Raw genomic sequence first — 24,896 nt, 5'->3', positions numbered from 1 at the left:
CATTCATTATCGGGCCATATTTTTTTGAACAGGTAACACCGATTAGATCCCGCACCTGTTCCGTCACTAGACAGCGATATTATGAAATGTTGGCAAATTTCTAAATACCAGAGCTGCAACAACATGGATGCCTTCAGGATACCATATTCATGCAAGATGGTGCGCCATCCCACATCCACCGTTGTGTCCAAAGATTGCTGATGACCCGTTTGTCTGTAAAGGCAACACTTTACAGACAAACGGATCATCAGCCGTTGTTTCCAGACATCTTGTGGGTTTTTTATGAAGAACCAGGTGTATCAGGAAGGATGTAAAACTTTGGCAGATTTGAAAGACAGCATTAGACGTCATGTGCTGGCTATTCCAGTTGGCATGTTACGTTCTGCTGTAGAAAATTCTGTTGTTGGAAACTGTTGTTGACTGTTGAATGGAAACTGTCGTTGACAAAAATGGAGGACACATTGAACAATTGTAACGCTGTTCAAGTGATTTGTATTGCCACAGCGCCATATAGTGACAAATTTTGTAACTATTTTTTTCCCCAATAAATGGCGAGTGTATTCTTTATTGTACCTGTTGTCCAAATTTCTCTTCAGTACGAGCCTTAGAACTCGTTCCAGAGCCCTCTACATAGCGATACTTTAATTTTAACAGCTCTGTACATCTGACCCAATCAATAATCTTAATAAATTAATCCGAAAATTCGATTAAATTTATTTCTTATTTCAGGTTATACGATACGCTATAATTTCGTTTAATTTATTCAAAAAGGTTAGAGGAAAATTCTTTGATATGCTTACCACCTCAGTTGTGCATTACACAATTGGCTTAATGCGATGGTATCAAGTAAAAATTCAGTTTTTCTACAGAATCTAGACAACTCTTTTTTTTTTTTTTTTTAATGTAAACCCCAAACACGAGAGGTATTAGAACCTATAGTACTTAGTACCGTGCTTGGGTTGGGGGTTGAGAAGACGAAAGAAGATATTTGTTGACATTGGACTTGAACTTCTGCAGACTGTAATTTTCAGGAAATACGTATGAAGGAAAGTTGTTCCAGAAAACAGCAGTTCAATGAATAAATGAGGAAGATAAAAAGTTGGTTCTGTGGGTTTGAAGTTGGACAGTAAATGGGTGTTGGCAGCACGTGTTCGGACTGTTTTGAAAGAGAGAGCGGGAATTATAGAAGCCAATTCAGAAGAACAGTGCCCATGGAAGTATCTGTAGAAGAGGCATGCAGAAGAAACAGTACGTCTATGAGACAGCGAGTGGAGAGACTGTTGGAGATGAATCATTAATTAACCTAACTGCCCTCTTCTGAATGGAATCAAGAAGCCTGAGAGAGGTTTTGGGGGCACCACCCCAGATGTGGGAACAATATTCCATGGCAGGGCGGATTTGCGATTTATACAGAGTGAGCAGCTGTTTGGAAGAAAAGTAACGCCGAGAGCGAAAGAGAAAACCAAGTTTTTTAGATGCAGAGGAAGCAATATTTGTAATGTGCTTGTGCCAAGAGAGATTAGAAGTCAGGGTAATCCCCAAAAGAGATATATCATTTTGCTTAGAAATCGGAGTGTCACTAAAGATAAGCATAGGAGCAGAAGAATCCTTTTTGCGAGATATAAGACAAGATTGAGTTTTAGAAGGATTGAAATTAACTAAGTCGTCTTTGCCCCACTGGAGAATTACCTGAAGATCGGCATTTAAGGAATTGGTAGCAGATTTTCGAGAAGTTGAAGCTGATTGAGCAAGGGCAAGGTTTCTGAAAATGGAAAGTGGAATGCAATGTGCTATCATCGGCAAAACTATGGATAGGATTTCCAGTCAATGGAAGAAGGTCATTAATATACAAGAGGAAAAGAGTGGGAAAAAGAACTGAACCTTGGGGGACAACGGCATTAGTGGAGAAGTTAGAAGACAGAGAGCCATATACCATCACCCTCAGTGAGCGATCAGAGAGAAAACTGGATAACCAATTACAAAAAACAGTTGGCAAACCATAAAATGGAAGCTTGTTTAGAAGATCTTTATGCCAAACACGATCGAAAGCCTTTGAAATGTCAAGAGCAGCTACTTGTGTTTCACCGAACCTTTCCATTGAATTAGTCCATAAATAGGTAACATAAGCCAGAATATCACCAGTGGATCGACACTGACAGAATCCATACTGGCGATCGTTGATAAGACGGAAGGTTTCTAGGTAGTTTAAGAGTTGGCGGTTAATTTATTTCTCCATTACTTTAGAAAGAGTAGAAGTAATTGCAATGGGACGATAATTGGATGGGAGGGATTTGTCACCCTTTTTGGGAACTGGCTGGATATGAACAAATTTCCAAGCAGAAGGAAAAACACTTTTGGAATAAGAAAGTGAAAAAAGGCGGCAAAGAATAGGAGTAAGTTCAGGAGCACAGGTTTTGAGAACAAGTGGAGAAATACCATCGGGACTTGGAGCTTTCTTGGCATCAAGATTCGTCAAAATCCTTCTGACATCCTTTAGACGGAAGACCACTGGAGGCATTGAATGGAGCGCGTTGGGAATGATGGGAAGTGTTTTACCAAGATCATTAATACATGAGTTGGAAGAAAAATGGGATGCTAGCAGGTCACCTTTATCCTTGGTTGAAGTGACAACATATCCATCTGATTTGGACAGAGGTCGGAGCAGAGATGGGTAAAATTTGCGGACAATAGCTTTGGCAAGAGACCAGTATGCTCGGCTATCATTAGGGCCAGAAGCAAGTTTTCTACTCTTAGCCTGTTCAAAATCTAGTTTTGACTGATTAATAACTGCTTTACAATTGTTGCGAGCTTTGGTGTAGGTAGAAAATGAAACTGAAGAATTAGAAACAAGCCAATTACGATATGCAACATTCTTCTCTTGAACAGCCTTAGCACATTTATTGGAAAATCAAGGTTTAGATAAAGGACGAGATTTTAAAGTGGAGTGTGGGATAAAGGATTCCATTCCTGCAAGAATAATTTCACTGACACAATCTGAGCAAACGTTGACATCAGAAGTTTTGAAACAGTAATCCGACCAAGGAAAAGAAGAAAAGAAGTCTCACAGGTCATCCTATTTTGCATTCTTGTAATGCCAAACAACACGACGTTGGGAACAGCCATGAGATAAAGGTTCCATTGGAGAAGAGACAATCACCAGGTTGTGATATTAAGTGCCTAAAGGACCTCTCACTTCGACCGTGTACTTAGAAGGGTTGTTTGTGAGAAAAAGATCAAGCGTGTTGGCTGTATGATTAGGATTGTCCGGTATTCTTGTAGGTAAATGAACAATCAGTGCGAGGTCATTAGTAATTGCAAAAGCCTCAGCATCTCGACCAGATGGGCCGGTGTGGCTAGAAAATGGAAGCCAGCTGGAGTTGTGAACATTAAAATCACCAAGGAAAATTACCTCACTGTTAGGAAAGTTGGACTGGAGAAAGTAAAGTTGCAAAAAGAGGAAGTCAAAGAGCTCCAAGTGATTAGTGGAGTTGGGAGAATAGTAGAGACAACAGATCAATTTGACACAATGAGGTAGAGAGATTTTAATCCAGAGAAGATCAAAGATAGGAGATTCCAAATTGCTAAGTCTCTGACAGGGAATATCAGAACGGACATATGCACAAGTACCACCTTTGAGGCGAATGTAATCATACAGCGAATAATTTGGGCATCTGAGATGAGCAGTAGTTGAATCAACCGATAGCTGAGATTCTGTCAGAAAAAGTACATGGGGTTTGGCAGACTGCAAGTGGAAATGGACATCGTTGAGATTAGAACTGAGACCACGTATATTTGTGAAATGAATTAGGAAGTGTTTGGGAGGTTTAGATCTTTTCGCAGATAAGCTTGCTCTATTAGTTTGACAATTCATGGTGTATTCGATAGTAAGAAAAAAGTGGGTGGGACATGCTGTATGACGTAATGAAATTTTTGGATATGGCGTAAACATGGTAAGAATATACCCAGATCCTTGACATAACGTGGCCTCGACAATGCTCCCCGCATACACACTACTCGGACTCCCTCCAGTCGCTATCTGGCAGAGTAGAGGTAGCAAGATTATACACTAGCTGATCCGGAAGCCTCCTAGAGAGTTACCAATAGGTTCAGTCCGGTGTACTAACTAGCGGCCGGCTTGCGAACACCGTTTTAGAGCTGTACCCTCGAAATGTAAGGAATATTGGATCTCGCCACGACGTTCATCATAACCTCAAAAGTCATCAATCATACTGCATGATGGAAGAGATAGGGAAGGGTTGACGGGAACTTAGCTCTAGAGACTAAACATGGGTTCCACCACTTCAAGCCTCCAATAAGCAAAGTGGTGGTATTGTACCGGTTGATGAGAGTCATCTACTACCTAGCATTGGCTGGTAATGCAAAAGGGCGGCATTCCTCCATGTGGTGTGGGCGCCACACCTCGACCCTTGCTTTTATGTTGGTTCACACCTGAGTGGTCACCCACAGTGTGCTTGTGCATGGAGGTCATACCCAGGATTACTAACAATCCCACCATCGTGAAGGTGCAAGCAGAGGATTTGGCTGTCACAGACCGTCCGGACTTCGCCGAAATTGGGTCCACTTGACTTGAGTGTCACCCGAATATTAGTTCCATCAGCGTTTTAGACTCCCAGATAGCAAGTACAGCTTGTCTGGCATATCTGAGAGAATGTCTGTGACAACCTCATGGATAAAAACAAGCATGAAAATTATAAGACTAACTTCATTTATAATTAGAATACAAAAAAAAAAAAATTTACATAAAATTTGCATTGATCGTATTGTTTACAGATTAAGTAAATTCATTTAAAACAGCGTTGATTAAAATCTAATATTTATTTTTTAAATTTAAAATTGCTTCTTCCGGCATCTAAGATTTCTTGTTTTGAAACCAAAAAAGGATGGAAGCCATTGAAAGAAAAATTAAAATTTGTGCACACTTGGATTTCAACCTTGACCCGATCTACACTTAGCCTGTTTTGATTCTTAGACTAATTTTATTCATTCATGATACTGAAAATTCGTTCGCAGGCTGCATTGGACACTGGAATTGAAAGCAAAAAGCACATTTTTTTCAGTTCTTTGTTAACTTCATCATTAACTTTAGAAAATGATATTAACGTATCTTAAGTTGACCCGTTTAGTACTGGCCGCAACAACTTCACGGAGGCAATGAAATATGTTGTAGTTGTCATTTTGGTTTTTAGGAGCATTAGCGACTAAGGCCATATTGCTCCGGGGATATGCGGTGGTCATTACCTGACCTTTCCGCATCCTCCGTATTCGGTGGTCACGGGCTCGAACCCCGGTCTAATCAAGAAGCGTGTGCTACGCGCTGCTGCTCCTGCCCATGGAGGCGCCGATATGTTGTAGTAATATGGTTTTTAGAAGCATCAGCGACTAAGGCCATATTGCTCCGTATATGCTGTCCTAAATTGTGTGTTCTGTGGTTGGTTTTCTGTTTGCTGGACGAAACACCCGAGTTTCCGTGAGAAAAAACCAGCTACCCTCGCCTGAGACCGACTAACGGAGCTACGTTGTGAAAAAAGCCTATAAAAATTCCTCACGTCATCGACGGGAGTCGAACTCGTGTCTTTTTCACCCGATGTGGGCAGAACGGCGATTCTACCAACTATACTATCCACGAGGGCATGCTAAGAATTGCACAGAAGTATTCATATAGTTTAACTTCGTCAAATGCTAATTTTCGTGTATATCCAAGATTTCTAAGTTCATCCCATGCAACTTCCATTTCCATTTGATAATATATTCATGCTTTTAAACCAAGAACTCTGAAAATCTCGAGTTTTCGGAGGAAAATCCATGCTACCCTCGCCTAAGACCGACAAACTCAGCCACGATGTGAAAAATAACTACATAAATTCCTGGCATCATTAACGGGATTCTAACTTAGATCTTTTCCTGCCGGTATGAAGAGGACGGTGATTATACCAACTCCAACGGGTGTAATCCCCGTCCAGCAAACAGGCACACCAACTTCGGAACACAAACAATTTGGAGATATGACACTTTAACCTCGCAGCCGGAATTGCCTTAGTAACATTAATTAAAACCACAAACGTCAAAGTATATATATTTTTTATTTCGCTGTGAAAAAACGTTCAAACAGGCAGACAAGGTAAATAAAGATTACAGGCTTTAAAAAAACTGTTATATTATTGTTACTGGAGAACAACCTCATCCACTCATGTATATTATGACCATGAATTGCAGGTGTTCGCTGGTTAGTTTGCTCGTTTTTGAGTTTCCAAGAGAAAAAAACCTTGCTATCTTGAAACCGACTAACTCAGCCATGGGAATGAATAAAAGCCCATAAATCCCTCGCGTAATTAACGGGACTCTAACCTGGGCCTTTTCCAAAAATTCCTTTCCATTTGTGGGAAGGACGATGATTATAACCATTGTGTTACCCACGACGACAGATTACTGGTTTAAAAAAAAATAATAAAAATAATAGGGTTATCTAAGAAACACTGTAGGTTAGTCAACTTAATAACTCTTAATAAAACATTTCAAACCAAATTTAAAAAGACAGAAGATAAATGTAAACAACTCTCCATTGCCATTCAGACAGCATTTCTTAATTAATCCTGTTTCTATCTCGTTAGCAAAAATTCTTCTATCAAAATGCATTACCCAGTCTACTTGCAGACTTGATAAATATAAGATTGCACAACTTAAAGACAGTAAACCTTAAAATTGGCTATTCGCCAAATTTTTCATCGTCTATTCGCCAAATTTTTCATCGTCTATCAAGGGGATCTCATATGAGTATCTTAACGACCAATGACTACTAGCCATAAATGCAAATTTAGGTTGTCAGTTTACTTACAATCAAACACTGGACAATGCATAATAAAAATATTTACTTTCATATATATCATAAAGATTAATTAATTTCACTCTTTTCATTTTATTAGCTCTCTCTGCGTTCGGTTCGTTTAAAAATACGTAACCTCTCTGACCAACCAGTCGGAACACTACAAAAAAAAAAAAAAGACAACATTAATCAGACTATTCTCGCTTTTGATGTCATCTTGTCGTTAAAATAAATTCAAATGCTCCTTTTGTAATTATTGAAGATTATACTTATTTGCATTTTCGCAAAAGGCTACATCTAGAAACTTGGGACAAATTGATAAAGATCATCGAAAGTTTAAAGAAATACGGAAAAAATTGAAAAGAAGGATCGGGAAAGCGACGTTTCTTTAAATGATTAAAGCAGACGATGTTATCCTGAAGCAAAAATTAGCAGACGATGTTACCCTCAAAGCTTATTTTTAAGAGACGTCATTTCAACCAGAAACAATTCTTTGCTAGCCAAGTTCGGAACTTTACGGTAGAGTTAACTTTCAAAATGAAACATTGGACAGAAAGGAAGTTCAGTGTCTCAGGATAATGGGCATACGCTACAGTCAGGGAAATAGGAAATGGTTACTCAAACAAATGTGACGTTAGTGTGACTCACTGTCTTTGCTGTACTTTCTGTTGTGAGATTTGAAAGGAAGGAAGGAAAAGGCAAGTAGCTCCAGAAAAGTAAACAATAAATCTTTTACGTCACAGTTGCCACCAACTGATCCAGCTACCGATAAATAAATTCACTAGTGAGTTAAATGTATTAAAAACCGCAATTCATAGAGAGGATAACTCACGTCACAAACCATGATTGGAATGAATATAACAAATCACAGATGAGCATGTGTTCGGTTATTTGGGATTTTCACAGAGCTAACTAAAAGCAATGGGACGTCAGTACAGCGTGTCTCTAAAATGTGTGTATTATATGGTCGGTTTGTCTGTTTTGGGAATGAAAACCCTCTAAGTTTCCAGGGAGGAAAGGGTGTGCAAAAAATAAAAAACAAAACAAAAAAATCTTTCTAAGAGGTACAGCTCCTTTGGTAGGTGTCTTCGACGCCGTTACATACTCCTAATCGAATTTGAGCAGGAACGGATTACTGGGGTGTGTGAAGCTGGGAAACCAAATCGCTGTTCATGAGGGCAGTGCAGCAAAAACTGTAAGAAGATTCAACAGTAGCTACAAACAAGTGCACGTATCCCATCGCTTGGGTTCTTGAATCGTCAGACGAATTCCAAAACGGAATGATCAATGGATCAGTCGACTGACTACAGTACATATCAACGACTAAGATTTCAAGATCTACGATGGCCATAAAATCTTATGGCCAGACTTATGAAACGAATTTAACAACCAGTTTGTAATAAAGACGTCATTAACAGATAACTGATAGAAGCAGGGCTGTTTTAACCATCCATTACGCGGATGCTTCTTACACATCCCTATAAGCTATAAAATATTTAAGGGCAAAGGCCTCGTACTACGAGGTAGAATGACTAACATATAGGTTAGTGGGAAAGCATCATTTTAACGTAGCTGTCTACCAAAGTAGTTAAATTAATTAATTAAATTGGCATCGTTTTGGTTATATCTCATATTGTGAATACCTTCACAACGAGTTTCTATGGTATTGTACTATCTCGAATAAGTAACACTTCAGGAGTGGAGAAGACTGCTGTCTTCTCCACTCCTGAAAACTCAATTCAAGTGGTCTTATGCAAAGAAGCCAGTGGTTTGTATCCGATTAACTCCAAACCACCGCGGAGCTCCTCAAAACTGGTGCCATGAACATATGACTTGGAGCCCTGACAAATTGGGTACAGTTCTGCTCTCTGATGATTCCCGTTTTAGCCTACAAATAGATTATAGACGTTATTTTTTCTGGAGACAAAAAGGAATGCGGTACCATCCCGCCAACGTCAGACAAAGGAACACTTAAGGTGGAGGCCGTGTTCTCGTGTGGGGCGAAACAATGATCAACTGCAGCACCCCTTCATGTTTTTGTTAGGGGTAACGTAACTGAGCAGAGGTACCGAGAACAGATCCTCGAACCCTATGTGCGACTTTTTAAGGTTGCGGTTGGCCCAGATCGTCTTTTCATGCACGACAACACCACTGCAAAAGAGCTGAAGTGGTGGAGAAATATCTTTAAACTGAAGATATCCAACGACTATCGTGGCCAGGACGATCAGCGGATCGGATTTAAATCCGATCGTACATGTGTGGAACGCCATTGGGCTCCGCATTGCACGCCAACAGCCAACTCCTCGGTCGCTTGGTGAGCTAAAGTCTTCGCTGGTGGAAGAATGGGATTTGTTGACATAGAATTTTATAGACATCCGTATATCGAACATGGTTCACTGCTGTCAGGCCTGTTTAGCCGTTAGAGGGGATCACACATCGTACTGATACCATGTGACCATATTTTCAAGCATCTTGTATCGACTTCTGTAATGTGACCTTTTTGGTAATTCTTATACAACCCTATAAATGTCCCTCATACTTGTCCGAAGTTTCTCGCTGTCTCCTCATTTCATCGTTATTCTATGGTACACCATCATACCAAATTTTGTGCCGCTTCATCACAAGCTACACGAGTTACACCATGTGTGTACACAATGCTGATCTAAAAAGATCAAAGGAAATATTTCTAAAGTTTAAAGAAAAAATAAATCCATCTTACCTTTACATACGGGACAGCAATGTCCAGGAGGGGGAAGGGCTGGACTACGACAAGGGGTGTAACACTGCACACTTGTTTCTGTCACTACTCCTGACTGAAAAACAAAAATAAAAAAGTTGAAAATAAGAGTAATAAAAATAGAAAAATAAAAAATGTTTACAAAATATTCGAAACTTAACGATGTACAAATTGTTTCTGTATCCTTTAAACTGTAGTATACATTCACCACAATCTGAAAACAGCTGATCTAGATTAACAAGACTGGATTTCTTAAAACAAACATATTGGATGCAATCTTTACCTGACAAACAAATCGCCTACAGGGATCGTCACTATCTATCCATTCTTGTCCATTGAAATATTTATCTCCGTTATACAAGCAACCTGAAATTGGATGAAGGTTTTGTACATTTTGGTAACCACAAGTTAACATAAGATAAATGAAAATAAGCATTGCCTTCTAAAAGGAAAATCATTTAAAAATTCATTTCCCACCTTTGCATATCTCACAACACGATCTTTTTTCTTTATCGAAGAGAAGAAAATAGCATCCCTTCCCAGAAGAACAGCTTTCCCTCTGACATACTACTTCTTTGTTCTGAAAATGGAACAATTTTAAGTTACACATATGATTGACAATCAATGTTAAGTATAGAAGTACGGGGTAATCAAAATAAAAGTTACTTGACCATTTTTGAACTAGTGTTCCTATGGTGGATGCATGGACATGGAAAGGCATTAAATTTCTGAAAGTAATCGTACTTTAGAATGAAGTCGACAGGATTTTTTAAGGGGAATGCTTTTCATCCAAAAGAGGTTGTCGTTATTGGATTTTAGGAGCATCGGCGACTAAGGCCATGTTGCTCCGTATATATTGTCTGTAAATTTCGTGTGTTCTTAGGTCAATTTTCTGTTTTTTTGGACGAAAAACCCGAGTTTCCGGGAGGAAAAATCACGCTACCCTCTCCTGACACCGACTAACTCAGCCACGTTGTGAAAAATACCCATAAAAATTCCTCACGTCATCGACGGGATTCGAACTCAGGTCTTTTCCACCACCTGGTGTGGGGAGGACGGCGATCCAACAAACAGTGCTACCCACGAAGGCATCAAAAGAAGCCCATGGGGATATCCTGCATCATTCCTCTATGGAAGAAAACAATTATTCTGGTAAATTTTAGAATGCCCCGGGAATGAAGATCAAAATCGTAAAGTCTAAGTTTTAATGTGTGCCTTGCCTAGTTAAACTGATTTCAAACATTGTATTTTAATGGGTGGGAATAATAAATGTATGCATTCATTGCTTCCACCATTTTATAAAACTGTAACAGGATGCAAGTCTTCCGTTTGAATATTAATTAAATTATATGGAACTAAATATTTTCTGCCCTAGCGAGTAAAAAAGTTGATTGAATCGTCGTCCTCCACCCACACTCGGGTGGAAGAGACCAGAGTTCGAATTCCGCTGATGATGAGAATTTTTGTGGGCCTTTTTCACAACGTGGATGAGTTAGTTGGTCTCAGGCGAAGGTAGCATTATTTTTCGTGTGTAGAAAACAGACAAATCTACCATAGAACACACGCAACTTACAGACATAAGTCGCTGATGCGTCTAAAACTCTGCAACAAACCAAACCAAGTCTTTGCTACAGCTCCCTGGGAACCTGGAATCTTTCAAACAAAACGCAAACAGACTGTCGTATCGTAATCATTCAAAGTGATTAAAGCAGTTACCCGTATTTCTAGCATGCGCAAAAAATCTAAAATTGCTTGAAGTTCAGACTGCTAATTTAAGACTTGTAATTTTATTCGGATGTTCAAAAAAAAAAGAAAGAAAGAAAGAGTGTTTATTATTAATCGAATGGTGGCGTTGATTTTAGCACGTATTCCAAATTGTTCTGAACTGTTTCACACTGGAGTGGCGACCGAGTTACTTGACAACGAAGCCTTTCATTTCAACCACGTCATTTTAAAGCGAATAAAAAGACCACCTCGGAACATCATAAATATACTCACTGACTTGACGAACTTGTGACCTATAACCTCTCATCGCAATCTAAATTCGTGACCCCACGAAAGTCCTGACCTACCGGAGGTGTCTAACGGGTGATTGTGGGAGCACAGCACAGCTGTTAAGTTTCTGGTTACTCACTCAGACGGCTTGATTGAAGTAGTAGCGGCTAAATCAAAAGATATTTAGGCGCATTTAAAAATAACAGAACGCTATGGGAAGGGTAGTAGGGGAAGTATGAATTACGAACTTTATCGTATGACCCTTAATCGCTTTTTCACCCATTGTTTGTCTGCTTGTCTGTCTCCTTTTTTTCCCTCTTTTTTTTTTCTTTCGATGTTAACAAATATACGAGATTGGAAAGGGATTTCTTTTTTTATTCTCCCACTAGGTGGCCTGGCCATCAAAAGAAACATACGATAGCGGTTTAGAATCAGTAAAGGTGAAAGAGAAAACTTAGGAACACCTTGGAATGCTACTTATTCGGGTTACATCTGTCAGCAGACCACAACTGTATGTTGTGATGATTCACACATGTTTCAAACAGTTTATAGTGGGGTTATGATACTCGTTGAAAGATGCCAGAGGGTAGCCAATATCAATAACAGATCATATCTTGGAGCAGTAATGTGTTTTGTTGTTATTAAGCGAAATTCCATAAATTTTCCGTTTCAGGTGGCGAATATACGAATTACAGTATAGTTTATAGTAGTAAATCCTTAAGGATCCAAGTAGGCGGATATCCATTTCTAAACTTCTAGTTTAACCTTGAGCTCAGGGCATTGATGATGACGAGACAAATCTAGCTCTTCTCCCTGGCCTGGTACTCAAGTTATATTTATGGTTTTGTTTCAATTTTCTGATTATTTTAGCCTCGCGAAATGTACTTTGTCCTTGGGCTCCCAGAAGTTACCGTCTTGGTTAGATTCTAAATATTCAACCTGAATTTTTGATACTCAAGTCTGTTTTCTGTCTACATTGGACATTTTTTGGCAGTTCATGGTACTGTCAACACTGGAAGAAATTGCCACGACATCTCTCTGTGCTGTTCAGACAGCTCCTTATGGTGTTTCTCCCTATCTACTGCCGCTCCAACTCCTTGTGTTGGCAGTTCTCTTCTCGGCAGCTTCTTGTGCTGTTGGCTTTCCCAAACGGAGTTCCTGGTACCGATAGACTCTGAGCAACCAAAACGGATACAGCGACAACCAAAACAGATACAAAAGAAAAACTGAAAATAATCAAATTACACAAAAAAAATATATAATTAAATATCAGACAGAGTCCAAACTCTGGTTTCAATCAGCTCATCGCAAAGAGCTACACGGATTAATAGCTTTAGTAAACTGATTTTATTTCTTATATATATATATATATATATATATATATATTTTTTTTTTTGTTTTATTAATTTCAAACATAAAATTAAAAAAACAAACAAACAAAGACGTAAATTAACATAGTATAAAATATCATACGGTTTGCAACAAATATAGTTACAATCATGGACAAGTTTGAATTGTCAACAAAAGACGAAAATAATTTTAGAAATACAGCAGAACCCGGATAAGAAGTTTTTCAAGGGACTGGAGGTTCAGAACTTCTCACGCAAGAAAACTTCTTAGAAGGGAAAAGTGATCTAAGAGTATGAAATATTAACTACACAAATGAAAATGAAAAGATACAAGTACATAAGTTAAAGATCATTTTTAAGTACTGTTTCAAAATTTATAAATTTTTTACTCTGCCCTATGGGAAACATTTTTAAACTGAAGATTTCTAATTGCTTAACATTCTGCTACTGGTAAACTCGTTACCAAGTTGGAAGGGTGGCTCCTTTGGAGTTTCAACGTACCTTAAAAGGTCACAATTACGATCCACTAATTAATTCAGAACTCTTCACAACCATCAGAATTTAACGCTTAACATGGTCTATGTATCCAATTATGGATATCGATGAAAATAGTTGCAATATGTCACTTCTTATATCAAAATGTTTATACTCAAATGGTTTTAGCGCCGAAAGCCTCAAACTACAGAAAATTCACTAATCGAACAAGTTAGTGCTCAGGATCATTTTAGTTCGTAGCAAACCACCGAAGTAGATGAAATGGCATCGTTTCTGTTATATCTCATATTGTGAATGCTTCGCAACGAGCCTCCCTGATATTGAACTATCTCGAATAAGCAACACTTCGATAATGGATTCTCGGCAGATTCTACCATCCCTGTGTGGTGGTATCCGCAGATAATAAGTAACGTTAGTCTTCTCCATTGGCGAAGCGTTGCTTATTGGAGGTAGTGCAATATCAGGGCAACTTGTTGTGAAGCATTCACAATACGAGATATATCAAAAACGATAGCGAGTCACTTAATTCGGTGGTTTACTATGAACTAAAATGATGCTTGGCACTAACATGTTCGATTACCAAATGTTTATATTGTTTAATATTAAAAATAAATAATTTTCTATATTTAAAAAAAAAAGTATTAAGTGGGAAAACGTCATTATAATATTACACTGTGTATTCTTTATCAGGAACTTTTTACCCGGGAAAATAATATAGAGAACATTACAACATATAGAGATGAAATTGGGACTTCAGAAAACAAACCTAATAAAGGGGAACAAACTTCTTATGCGGTTTCTACTGTATATAATAAATGATAATTGGAATGTGGCTTTTTATTGTCATACTATATCGTCGCCTGATATCTTCTTTACAAACAAATAAAAAAAAAAAAAAAAAAAAAAACTGAAATAGCCTTCAGACCACCGGTACATCAATCTCGATAATTGTATGCGTCGTATTTTATTTATAGTATACTCCTTTTTCTTTTCTTATTTATAGCGAAACCCAAACACAAAATGTATTCTTAAATAAAATTTAATTTTAGAATAAGAGTAAGTGTCTAATTAAAACAAGATAATGTACTCAATGCGTTATATCTCATGCGTGTTAGCAAATAGTAATAATTCATGATTTATAACAAAGAAAAAGAAAAAAAATCAGCCGCTTTATGTGCGAACCGAGAGCATTTCGTTTCTGCGCATCCGTCACATTGCCCATTCATTCCTCCAACCAGCACAGGGCAACAAACATAATATCCAGTGCTTCAGCTGCAATATACGATGTGATATACTGTATAGGGAAAAAATAAACAATAATTGTCGGATTTCTATTGGTCTGATTTTAATAAAAATTGGGAAGGCTGCACATATCGTTCTAAAAGAGTCAAATACAAAATTTCGTGAAAATTAAATTTTATATTTACTACTGACAGTCAATTTATTGCATGCAGACGGAAAAAAGTTTTTATCTCTCTTTATGGGATTTTTTCCGCCCGGGATAGGTACTGATTCCAAATACATGGGGTGGTTGGTTGTGTCCGGTTAACTATTATTATTACTGTTAGTCAAGGAACTCGTACTATCCTACTGGTGTTCACGATCGCGGCTTTCTGGAGTTCCGTGTAAATTTTCTCTAGGAGGCTTATTGCTAATAGGTTCTTATGGAGACTCTTTGGCACCATGCCATTGGTTGACACAGTGATCGGGATGCTCATTGCTTATTCCATATGCCACGTTTCCTTGACTTCCTGTCTTAGGTCTGTGTACCTCCTGATCTTTTCCTCGTAGGTTTTCTGGAGGCTGCTGATGTTGGGCACCGCTGTGTCGATCAGGTAAGTAGCACTCTCCTTCTTGTTGATGAGGTTTATGTTTATTCTGTTGTGCGGGATTGTCTTGCCCATTACTATGCCACGATTCCAGTAGAATCTGTGAGTAGAGGTCTGTACTATGGCCTGAGGCTCGTACTTGTAATACGGTAAACTTTTTTTTTTTTTATCAACTGATATTTTTGCATTATCTTCTGATATATTATTCTAGGGACCTGTTCGTGCTTGTGAGTGTACTCGGTCTAGGTCAGGGGTCGGCAACCTGCGGCTCTTTTAACTTTTAGCCCACATCAGGCAAAGTTTGAAATTGATTTAAAAAATCAAGGGCATGTGAAGTGCAAGACTAAAATGCCTTAAAACTGAAATTGAGGATTTGGAGAGACAAAAGGCTGCCCTTGCAATTCTACATAAATGGATGCCGATAGATGAGTTGAAAAAGTAAGACCAAATTGTGTTCGATGCGTGGTGTAGCGTACCGGACACATAAATTTGAAAATATTTGCCGTTGACTTCTCTCAGTTTTTGGTTTGACGAATTTCTGCTGGCAAATATTTTCGAACATGAACTATATTAAAAATAAATCAAGAAGCCGTCTGAACAATGCGAGTCTCTCGGCATGTTTAAAGATTAAAATTACGGCATACTTCCCTGATGTTGAGAGACTCGCTCAGCAGCAAAAGTCACATTAATTAGAAATATTATTAATAAACAATATTTCAGAATATATATATATTTTTTTAATAAAACACCTTCCCACTCTATTCCATTTCTTAAAAAATTCCTTCCCTCCTTCCCAGCTTGAACTGAAATGCGGCTCTTCGGATTCTCTCTCTCTCTCTCTCTCTCTTTTTTTAATAAGATCAAAAATGGCTCTTCATCCAAAAAGGTGGCCGATCCCTGGTCTAGGTGATCACGAATGGCTCATGCATTCCCGTTTCTGTTTCCCCCAAAACAGTTTTACTAATTTTAATTAATTTCATATTTATGGCCAAAAATATAAATTTTATGATAATATTTTGAGACTGAACGTTGATTTTTTTTTTATATATATATATAATAAAAGTGTATTAATTATACCAGTTCTAAGAAAGAGAGTTATTCATTAAGAGAAAATAAAAATGTAAGAAGATAGTATGAAGCTGACATTACAAAGAAGTCTGCAAATTTTTTATTATTTTTTTTTTTTTTTCTGTTTTTGTCACCAGCATATCGACTTTCTAATCAGTAGACATACACACAGGGATAGTGTTGTACCCATACTGGGGAACATGACAGAACACAACCCTAGGCTGACAAAGTGCAGGTACAAAAAAAAGGTTTTTTTTTTTACTAAAAAAAACTCCCAAAACATCTGACATACACATCACATGTTCACACTAGTAACATGTGATTTGTATGTCTCGTGAGCGTAAAAATGAGCCATATTAGTACTAGGAACAAACTGCGTAAAATGAACAATTGAACATTATTTAAAAAAATTAAAATTCCCACAGAGGGAAACAGTATAAATTAATAGATAATAAATTTCTTTCTGTCTTTTCGTATCTCTAGGTATCGTAAAGCAAAAAAAAAAACGTACATATTCAGAAAATAACGAGACACAGGACTGCTAACTGTTCATAAATTTACGAACCATTAAAAGAATATAATAAATAAATAATAATAATAAATCGAGTATAACCCAACAATTACACTAAAAAATTTTCAAAGAGTAAAAGAATATCCAGTGGTTTCGAGTTGCATGTCATAAATCATACAGTGGGTTCCTCGTAGCAAAAGGAATTGAAAATTTTCTTAGCAGTTTTAGGGAAAACGGCATAGTTTTTAAGAAAACAGATATTAAAATATTTTGATGTCACTTCCGGTTTCAGGGAAATTTATGCAAAACGATGACTTTATCTTTCACTTTATCTACTGGAGTACAGTAATAACGTAAAACATACTTACGACATAAAAAAAAAAAAAAAAAAAAAACTGACGTTAATTCAGAAAAATAAAATTTATTTAAAAAAAAAAAAGTGAAATACCTGTTTATTTACAGGGTATCGCTTCCCACATTAGGCTATAAATAGGAGAATGGTGCAGGTTCCAGCAAAAACTTTCGCTGCGCGATAATGCAATGCAGCATAGAAAATATTCCCAAAATGTTATGCAAATCAGAAAGAAAATTAGCTTTTTGGTAATGTCCTGAACTCGGCCCAATGGAAAAGAGAAACAAAGTTCAAATTGTATGAATTAAGACAATACAGTAGTCGAATCTTTAGACATTAATTGCAAATTTTCTTGTGCGCGCTCATTTTAAATATGTTAACTCTTGTATTGTAGTCTCATTACATCATTCCATGTAATGAAAGGCTTACTATCGTTCAACTGAAAAAGTTGAATGATAGTAAGTGTTCTTAAACAGCTGCTTTTCGGGAATTTGCGACTAGGCAACTGAAGCCACGAGGAAAAGTACATCGTGTCCGTAACTCGCATGTATTCAATTAGCTGGTTTTTCCTGTGTTGTAGAATGAAAAATCCAAATTTCCAGGAGGGTAAAGAACGACACCCTAGACCGATTAATTTGGCTGCGGTGTGACAAACGACCACAAAAGTTACTACTGTCCCGACGGAGATATTTCTCGCGTCTCCGTAGCCAGGAACAGCAGTGCGAAGCACACGCTTCTTGATTAGACCGGGGTTCGAGCCCGTGACCACCAAATACGGAGGATGCGGAAAGGTCAGGGAATGACCACCGCATATCCCCGGAGCAATATGGCCTTAGTTGCTAATGCTCCTAAAAACCAAACAACAACAACAGAGATATTTCTCAACTGTGGTTTGCAACACGAATCGAATCCCAGCGCCTTCCATACGGTGTGAGCTTCTAAGAATTCAAACCACTGTTGGTAACAACGTTTAAGAGATCATTCAAGTTTTGAATGATCACCATTCAAACATTTTGAATATTTACACAATCAGGTCATACAAATAAACTAGTCAATAAAGGATGGGCTAATCTACGGCATGAATCCAGGGATACAAAATAATGCTAATTCCATTATAGTTGAATGCATGGATGTGATAAAGAAGAATTTAAAAGATGGTCTACAATGAAACTCTAATATGATTATGAAAGATTCCAGACGTATAAAGTTACACTGACAAAATTCTCACTGAAGTACGATATTCCATGATGATAAATACACTCCATAAGCAGTGCCATGATTGGAATATTAATGTCCTTAGGGAAGTGAAAGAGTACAAGGGAAGTGTAAACTTTCTTCACCCGCAGAATGGGAATTATCTTTTGAATAATTCATCGTAAGCGTGGATTTAATTTCCTGAATCTTGAAATACCTCCTTGTCCTTCAAGGTCATGGAAAACCCTTTTCAGATGGGTCTGTCTTAAACAAGAAAAATGATGGGGATAGTCTGGCGTGGGTGTAGGAATCCAGACACAAGGACGCCATGACTTGAACCAGCGCTGAGTTAATTGGTGCATTGCGTGTTTACTTTTGTAAATTATGGAAATAGCTGTGGATGTAACCTTTCCCCCTTGATGTCTTACAATATCCCGTTCGTTTACACCAGACTGAAGAGAAAAGCAAACTACGCGGTCATTTCCCCTGTGTCTCGTGAGCCATCTGTTTTTATATTCATCTCCGTTAGTGTGTAATTTTAACAATTACTGGCCAAGTTGCGAACTGAAGCTGGAATAATATTTTTTTAATAACAAAATGCATTAATCAATAGCATTTTTCAGTAACTGTTTTTTTTAAATTTTGTCGTAACTGTTTTTTTTTAAAACAGTTACGACAAAATTACCTTTAGAAGTACTATCATTTATGTTTTAAATTATGATAAAAGTGAACACCAGGTGGAACTGTAATCCCTAACAAAATGAGTGTTTGGTTTTCCCGAAGGGTGATTCATCGTTCGACTTTTGAATACTGCACTGGAAATTAGAAGAAAGCACAATGGGAGTTAGTCGTTTGCATGTATTATTCAGATAATCACTATTTTTGATTCCCAGTCACATGATTATAATAACACTAATGGTCGAAATATCTCTTTTATAATAGATGAGATCACGCAAAAGCCTGCAATACATTAGAAAACCCTTTCGGATTCAGAAGCATTTTCCGGAAGTAAAAGTTTGTAAGGATGCATGTATATCAAACTAAAATGTTTATTTATCTCTAAATGATATGCTCGTATTTCTTATAATTATCTCAATTAATAAGATTACTTATTAAAATTATTCTTTGTAACAAACTTTCGGATGCGCTTAGTGTTAGAATCTAATGAAATAAACTTTTGATTGCATTTGGAGTCTTTCTTCTTGTTTATTAAAGTTTCAAGTTGGGTCGATGTGGGATACAGCAGATGTTGCTCTTCACTATGATACGCTGGCTGTGCATTACCTGAGTGATTTGGGTAATTTACAATAACGGCTGAGGCAGATAATGCATTAATTCGTTCAGTGTTAGGTCTTCTATCGGGTGCCTCAACTAGTTACGAAGGTAATAAATCATTCCCAATATGCTGCAGTTAAAAAATCGGAAACCTGGCTCACTTTAAAGTTAGGTAATGAGTCGGGTCATTAAAAAAGTTAGATAGCAGAATATAAGTTTCCCGATTACGGGTTTCCGATACAAAGCCAAATAGCTTACGAGGATGTAGGAAGGGTAAAGAATTATTCCAGTCTGTTTGGTTTCGTATAACAAGAGCTACAAGCTACTTAAGTTCATGTCGATCATTCCTCATATGCCACTGTTAATTAGAAATTGCAATCATTATAAAGTTAAGTAGCATAATATAAGCGTTGTCCGTAGAAGGACAGTATGGGATCTGCCACTTGTCAATGTCCTGGGGTAGTCTGGGTTCGAATTCCTTCCGAGAATGGGGGAAGGGGATTCTCAAAGATTCTGTCAATAGAGGCTGTGGTTAAGATGATTTCAAAGGGAAGGAGAAGGGTATTTTTTTCTGCGAACTATTCCGTTTTTCAACCTGCACAAAATACAAATCAGCCCATGCACCTACACTTATATAGATATAGACAAGACACAAACTCGATAAACTATATGAAGTGGGTTTTTTCTTTTTTTTCTGTACCAGATGGTCCCTGCCAAATTCGTGCAACCTCGTCATATATACTTACAATACCATATATACAGTATTACTATGATCAAAAGAAGACTACAATGCCGATTGTAGTATTCCGATGAAAAGCCAACGTCATGTTAACAAAATGATTCCGGTCCAATCTGGATGTATCAAGCAAAAAAAATTAACACGGACAGTCCAAGATATTTTAACTGTATGTACTGTATATATAAAAATCAAAGCTATTCATATTTGCAGCTCTATGAAATAAAATGTTCAAATATAAACTTGATATTTTCATTAATATTGCATTTAAATTAATACTTTTATACGAAGTCAGATCAAAAGTTCCAGGATCGAATTTCTTTAAAGAAAAACAGTCATTCTTTCTGAGCGAATACAGTGATGCCAGCATCCCTGGTACTTTTAAAAGCACTTCTGGCACTTTTATTTTAGCATCGAGTTAAGCTTGCGCGTCGCGTTTTCAATAATACTTTCCACTAAAATTTTCGCCCCTTTAGGAAAGTTTCAGTTTCAGGAACGAAAAACAGAAGTTACAGGATGTCTAAGACTGAAAATGTCCTTTAAGGGACAAATATCTGAGGATGTAGAGGGTATTAATGAACCATGGATGCATATTGCTGGAGGGAAGGCGTAACAGAAAGGGAAGATCCCACCTTCATTTCGGAATATGTCAGGGATTATTATTCCCCACACCTGATTTTTCCTTATGGTGAAAATGTGCTACAGAAGATTAACAGCAAATTTGAATGGTCAGAAAAGTGGCAGCTAAGTTTTAATGCAGCAAAATGCAAGGTCTTATTACACTTTGGGGAACAGTAACCTGAAAATAACTTATATCTTGGTAGGAGCTGAATTAAAAACAGTAGACAAAGAAAGAGATTTGGGAGTTACGATTCGGTTGGACATGAAGTAATCCGAAAAAGTATTGACAAGGGGGGCAAGAAAGGCCTATGATGTCGATGATTTATCGAACAATAGCCTGTAGAGACATGGATGTCGTAATCTCACAGTACAGTCGGTCCTCGTATAACACGTGTTTGCATTACACGAATTCGATCATACACGATTTATAAATGGGGGAACGTTATCTTATATAACACGAACCGAATTCGCTTATGCACGATTCGCCTTTGTGTTTACAAGAAATGGCAGTCGAATGCGGAATCACCCCAACTGAACGCAACACGACAGGAACGAAGAAGATTCTGAAAATGTATTTGTGTTTTATATCAGTGAAGGGGAAACACATTTCACCATAATAACGTAAAAACCAACACAATTCCAGCTATCCATATAATCGCAAATGCAATTAGATGGAGTTTACTACCAGTTTATAACAGATTCCACTAGCAGAAACGCAACTGGAAATTGTTTTTATTGTTTTATGGTAGTAACCCCCAGAAATGTGCTTCAGTAAAATGTGAGGTGTTAATAGTGTATCTCGGCCTTTACGGTGTTGTTTATTCAGTTGCTATACGCGCGCAGCTTTGTTTATGTGTATCAAGCATGCCTCTTCGTTTTGTAATTGTGCTTTATTCCCTAAAAACGAGTAAAATACTTAAAAGGTGTGAAAAGGAAGCGTCCTGGCTAAGACACTGCAGATTCAGAGAGAGAAAAAAAAAGAAGCAATATCGATAAACAGAGGCGGACTGGATCAAAAATTCTTACCAGGGAAAATTTGTAGTGGCCTCGTACTACGGTTTATGGCCAAAATCACACCGGCCTCCGGCCCACCGTGGTTTCCCCCGTAAGGCTTATGGCCAGTCCGCTTCTGTCGATAGAGAAAAAATATGAAATTGTGAAACGCTTTGAGCGAAATGAAAGACCATGTGATATTGCACGTGCTACAGACCTAAATGAGGCAACGCGGAGAATTACAAAGAATGCAGAGAAAATAAAAACAACTTTCATAGCGGGAACAACTCAAAGTGTAATTAAAATCCATTAGATTAAGACACAAAGAATTGGAAGAGATGTTTGTTGTTTGTTATTTGGTTTTTAGGAGCATTAGCAACTAAGGCCATATTGCTCCGGGGATATGCGGTGGTCATTCCCTGACCTTTCCCCAGCCTCCCTATTTGGTGGTCACGGGCATTGGAAGAGATGGAACGGCTGTCATCTCTTTGGATAGAAAATCAAACAAAAAGCAAGTTTGCTTACGATAGAAGCAAAAGCATTAGCAATATTTTATTACGACTTACGTATTATAATTTATACTTACGTATTATAAAATACGTAAGTATTTTATTACGACTATTTTATTTAATATAATAAATTTTTTACGAATAAAATACTATTTTATCCGTAAAAATACTTTTTAGTATTAAAAAATACTAAAAATACTTTATTATAATATAATATTATTTTTATTACGTATTTTAATCGTTATAAAATATGTAAGTATTTTATAACGATTAAAATTACCCGATTATTTATTGTGTTTGGTAATGTTTTGGTTCCAAATGTGTGTTCAATCTTGGGTGGTCGGCACCTAACCCTACTTTTCCCATAGGGGCTGTTGTTTATATTGCACGATTTTGCATTGCACGAGGGTTTCTAGGAACGCAACTATCGTGCTATACGAGGACAGACTGTATAAGGCAACTGTAAGACCGCACTTGGAATATTGTGCAGTATGGAGTCCGCACCTAAAGAAAGACATCGAGTTTCTTGAACGCAGACAGGCAACGCGCCTGATGAGATTCGTCAATGGGACGTTCATATAAGGAAAGACTTCATATATGTGGGCTGCAGAGTTTGATAACGAAGCACTTTAGAGGAGCCCTGACTGAGGTGTACAAGAGTCTGAGGGGAGAAAGTAAAACGGGGTGAAATTTTCACTGATATAAATGATTCCAGAACTATAGGCCATAAATTCGAACTACGAGTGATGAGGTTTAGATTGGATTGCAGAGTTTTCTTTTGGCCAGCGAGCTGTTGATTACTGGAACAAATTTCCTCCATAGGTGCATGAGGCTGACAACTTGGGGAGATTTAAAGTATTTATTCAGCTGGATAAATACCTACGTCAGAAGGGAGTCAAATAGGTAGTTTGCATTATTTTTATTTTATCTTATTACTCTTCTTATTATTCTTTTGGCTGGTGCAGCAAAAGCCTCGGGCTTCCTTGCACCATATAACTAATATTAATACTAGCTTCATTCTAGATATAAAAGTATTTATTCAATCAATAAACAATGAAGACAATAAATTATTAAATATGCAAATAAACGAATACTCTACAAGCTTAAACAGATTAAATTATCTTGCCATCTGCACCATAATCTACAAGACACTTAAGCGTGAGGTTTCAAAACTGGCAGTCTTTCTTTTGGTATGTGCCGTTCAAATTAAGGATGGCAAAGCTCGGAGGTATCGTAGCCAGGGTTTTCCCAATATTTTGAAAAGGAAGGGACTAAAGCGGTGTTCAGGGAAATCATTAAGCTATAATCATTATATAGCAGTAAAAAAAATCTACATTATTTTGATCACAAGGGGAAGGTTATAGCCCCTTAAATCCCTACCTGGGACCGCCCAGTAGCTAAATAGCAGTCATATGACAGTCATAGACATGAAAAATAAACCAATTAGCCCAAAATCACACAAGTAGATTATGTATAAAAATTGCTTGTCATAAAAAATGGTTCCCCAGAGAAAGAGGTCCCTATTTAGGTGAAGGAAAAAATAAAAAAAGAAAATACATTCCTCAGTTGGAGTAAAGAACTTTTAAGAGAGGTTCTTTTGATGCCCAGTTACTTAGCCGTTACTATGGCAACCATTTACAGTAAACCCTCGATAATCCGAAGTAAATGGGGGGAAAGGTCATCCGGATTAAGCGATAATCCGGATTAGTGAAGAAAAAGATAGCCCTAAAAGATTAAAAAAAAAAAAAAAACTCAGAAACAAATGGAAAATTTAATTATATTTATTGTAGAGCCGATGAAAATAATTTTTTTAAAAAAATCAGTGTAGAGCCTTTATTTTAAAACTATGAAAAGACAATACATTTATCCATCGATAGAAGGATAAATGTTTTATCTTTTTTATACATTTATGAGATGGCGCTGGCGTCGCATTTCATTGTTGCTGTGAATACCACTGAAATTCAGCTTCTTCCAGCAACACTTCTTTTGGCTTTTTTTTTATTTTTTTTTTAATGTCTGTCTATTTGATAGACTGCTTTTATCACTCCCCACATCGAATTTTAAAGGAAATGTCTTTATAGATTCTTTTTGTGTTTTTTAATATCTGGCACAGCTTGTTGGCCAATACCAAATTCTTCAGCATTTTTTATTTCCAGGAACACCATTTTCCAGTTTTCTTATCACATTGAGCTTGTTAATGATAGTTAAAGTAAGATGTTTTTTTTTTTATTTCACTTTTAATTCTTTAGAACCCATAATTATATAAAATATGTTAACTTATGTATATACGTATAAAGAAGTACACAAATGAAGCGATATAAGCAATAGCATCCATCCGACTCGGAGTCAACAACGATACTGAACAACAAGCAAGTCCATGTAATGTATGTT

At 37.3% G+C, this 24,896-nt stretch overlaps 1 protein-coding gene across 1 annotated transcript in view; it reads right to left on the bottom strand.

Moving 5' to 3' along the window:
• The window catches only part of cv-2 (crosveinless 2-secreting protein), a 111,670-nt gene that overhangs the window by 43,430 nt on the left and 43,344 nt on the right, over positions 1–24,896 (bottom strand). Inside the window, exons 3-5 of the mRNA XM_090371510.1 lie at positions 10,056–10,158; positions 9,862–9,944; positions 9,561–9,654 (exon numbers count right to left, since the gene is read on the bottom strand). Coding sequence (XP_090227636.1) covers positions 9,561–9,654; positions 9,862–9,944; positions 10,056–10,158 — 280 coding nt within the window. The remainder of the gene's footprint in view (positions 1–9,560; positions 9,655–9,861; positions 9,945–10,055; positions 10,159–24,896) is intronic.

The sequence above is a fragment of the Mastigoproctus giganteus genome, chromosome 4 (genome assembly GCF_048544385.1).
Source record: "Mastigoproctus giganteus isolate SK-2022 chromosome 4, ASM4854438v1, whole genome shotgun sequence".
In the NCBI taxonomy this organism is placed as follows: domain Eukaryota; kingdom Metazoa; phylum Arthropoda; class Arachnida; order Uropygi; family Thelyphonidae; genus Mastigoproctus; species Mastigoproctus giganteus.
This window is presented reverse-complemented; position numbering and strand designations above follow the sequence as displayed.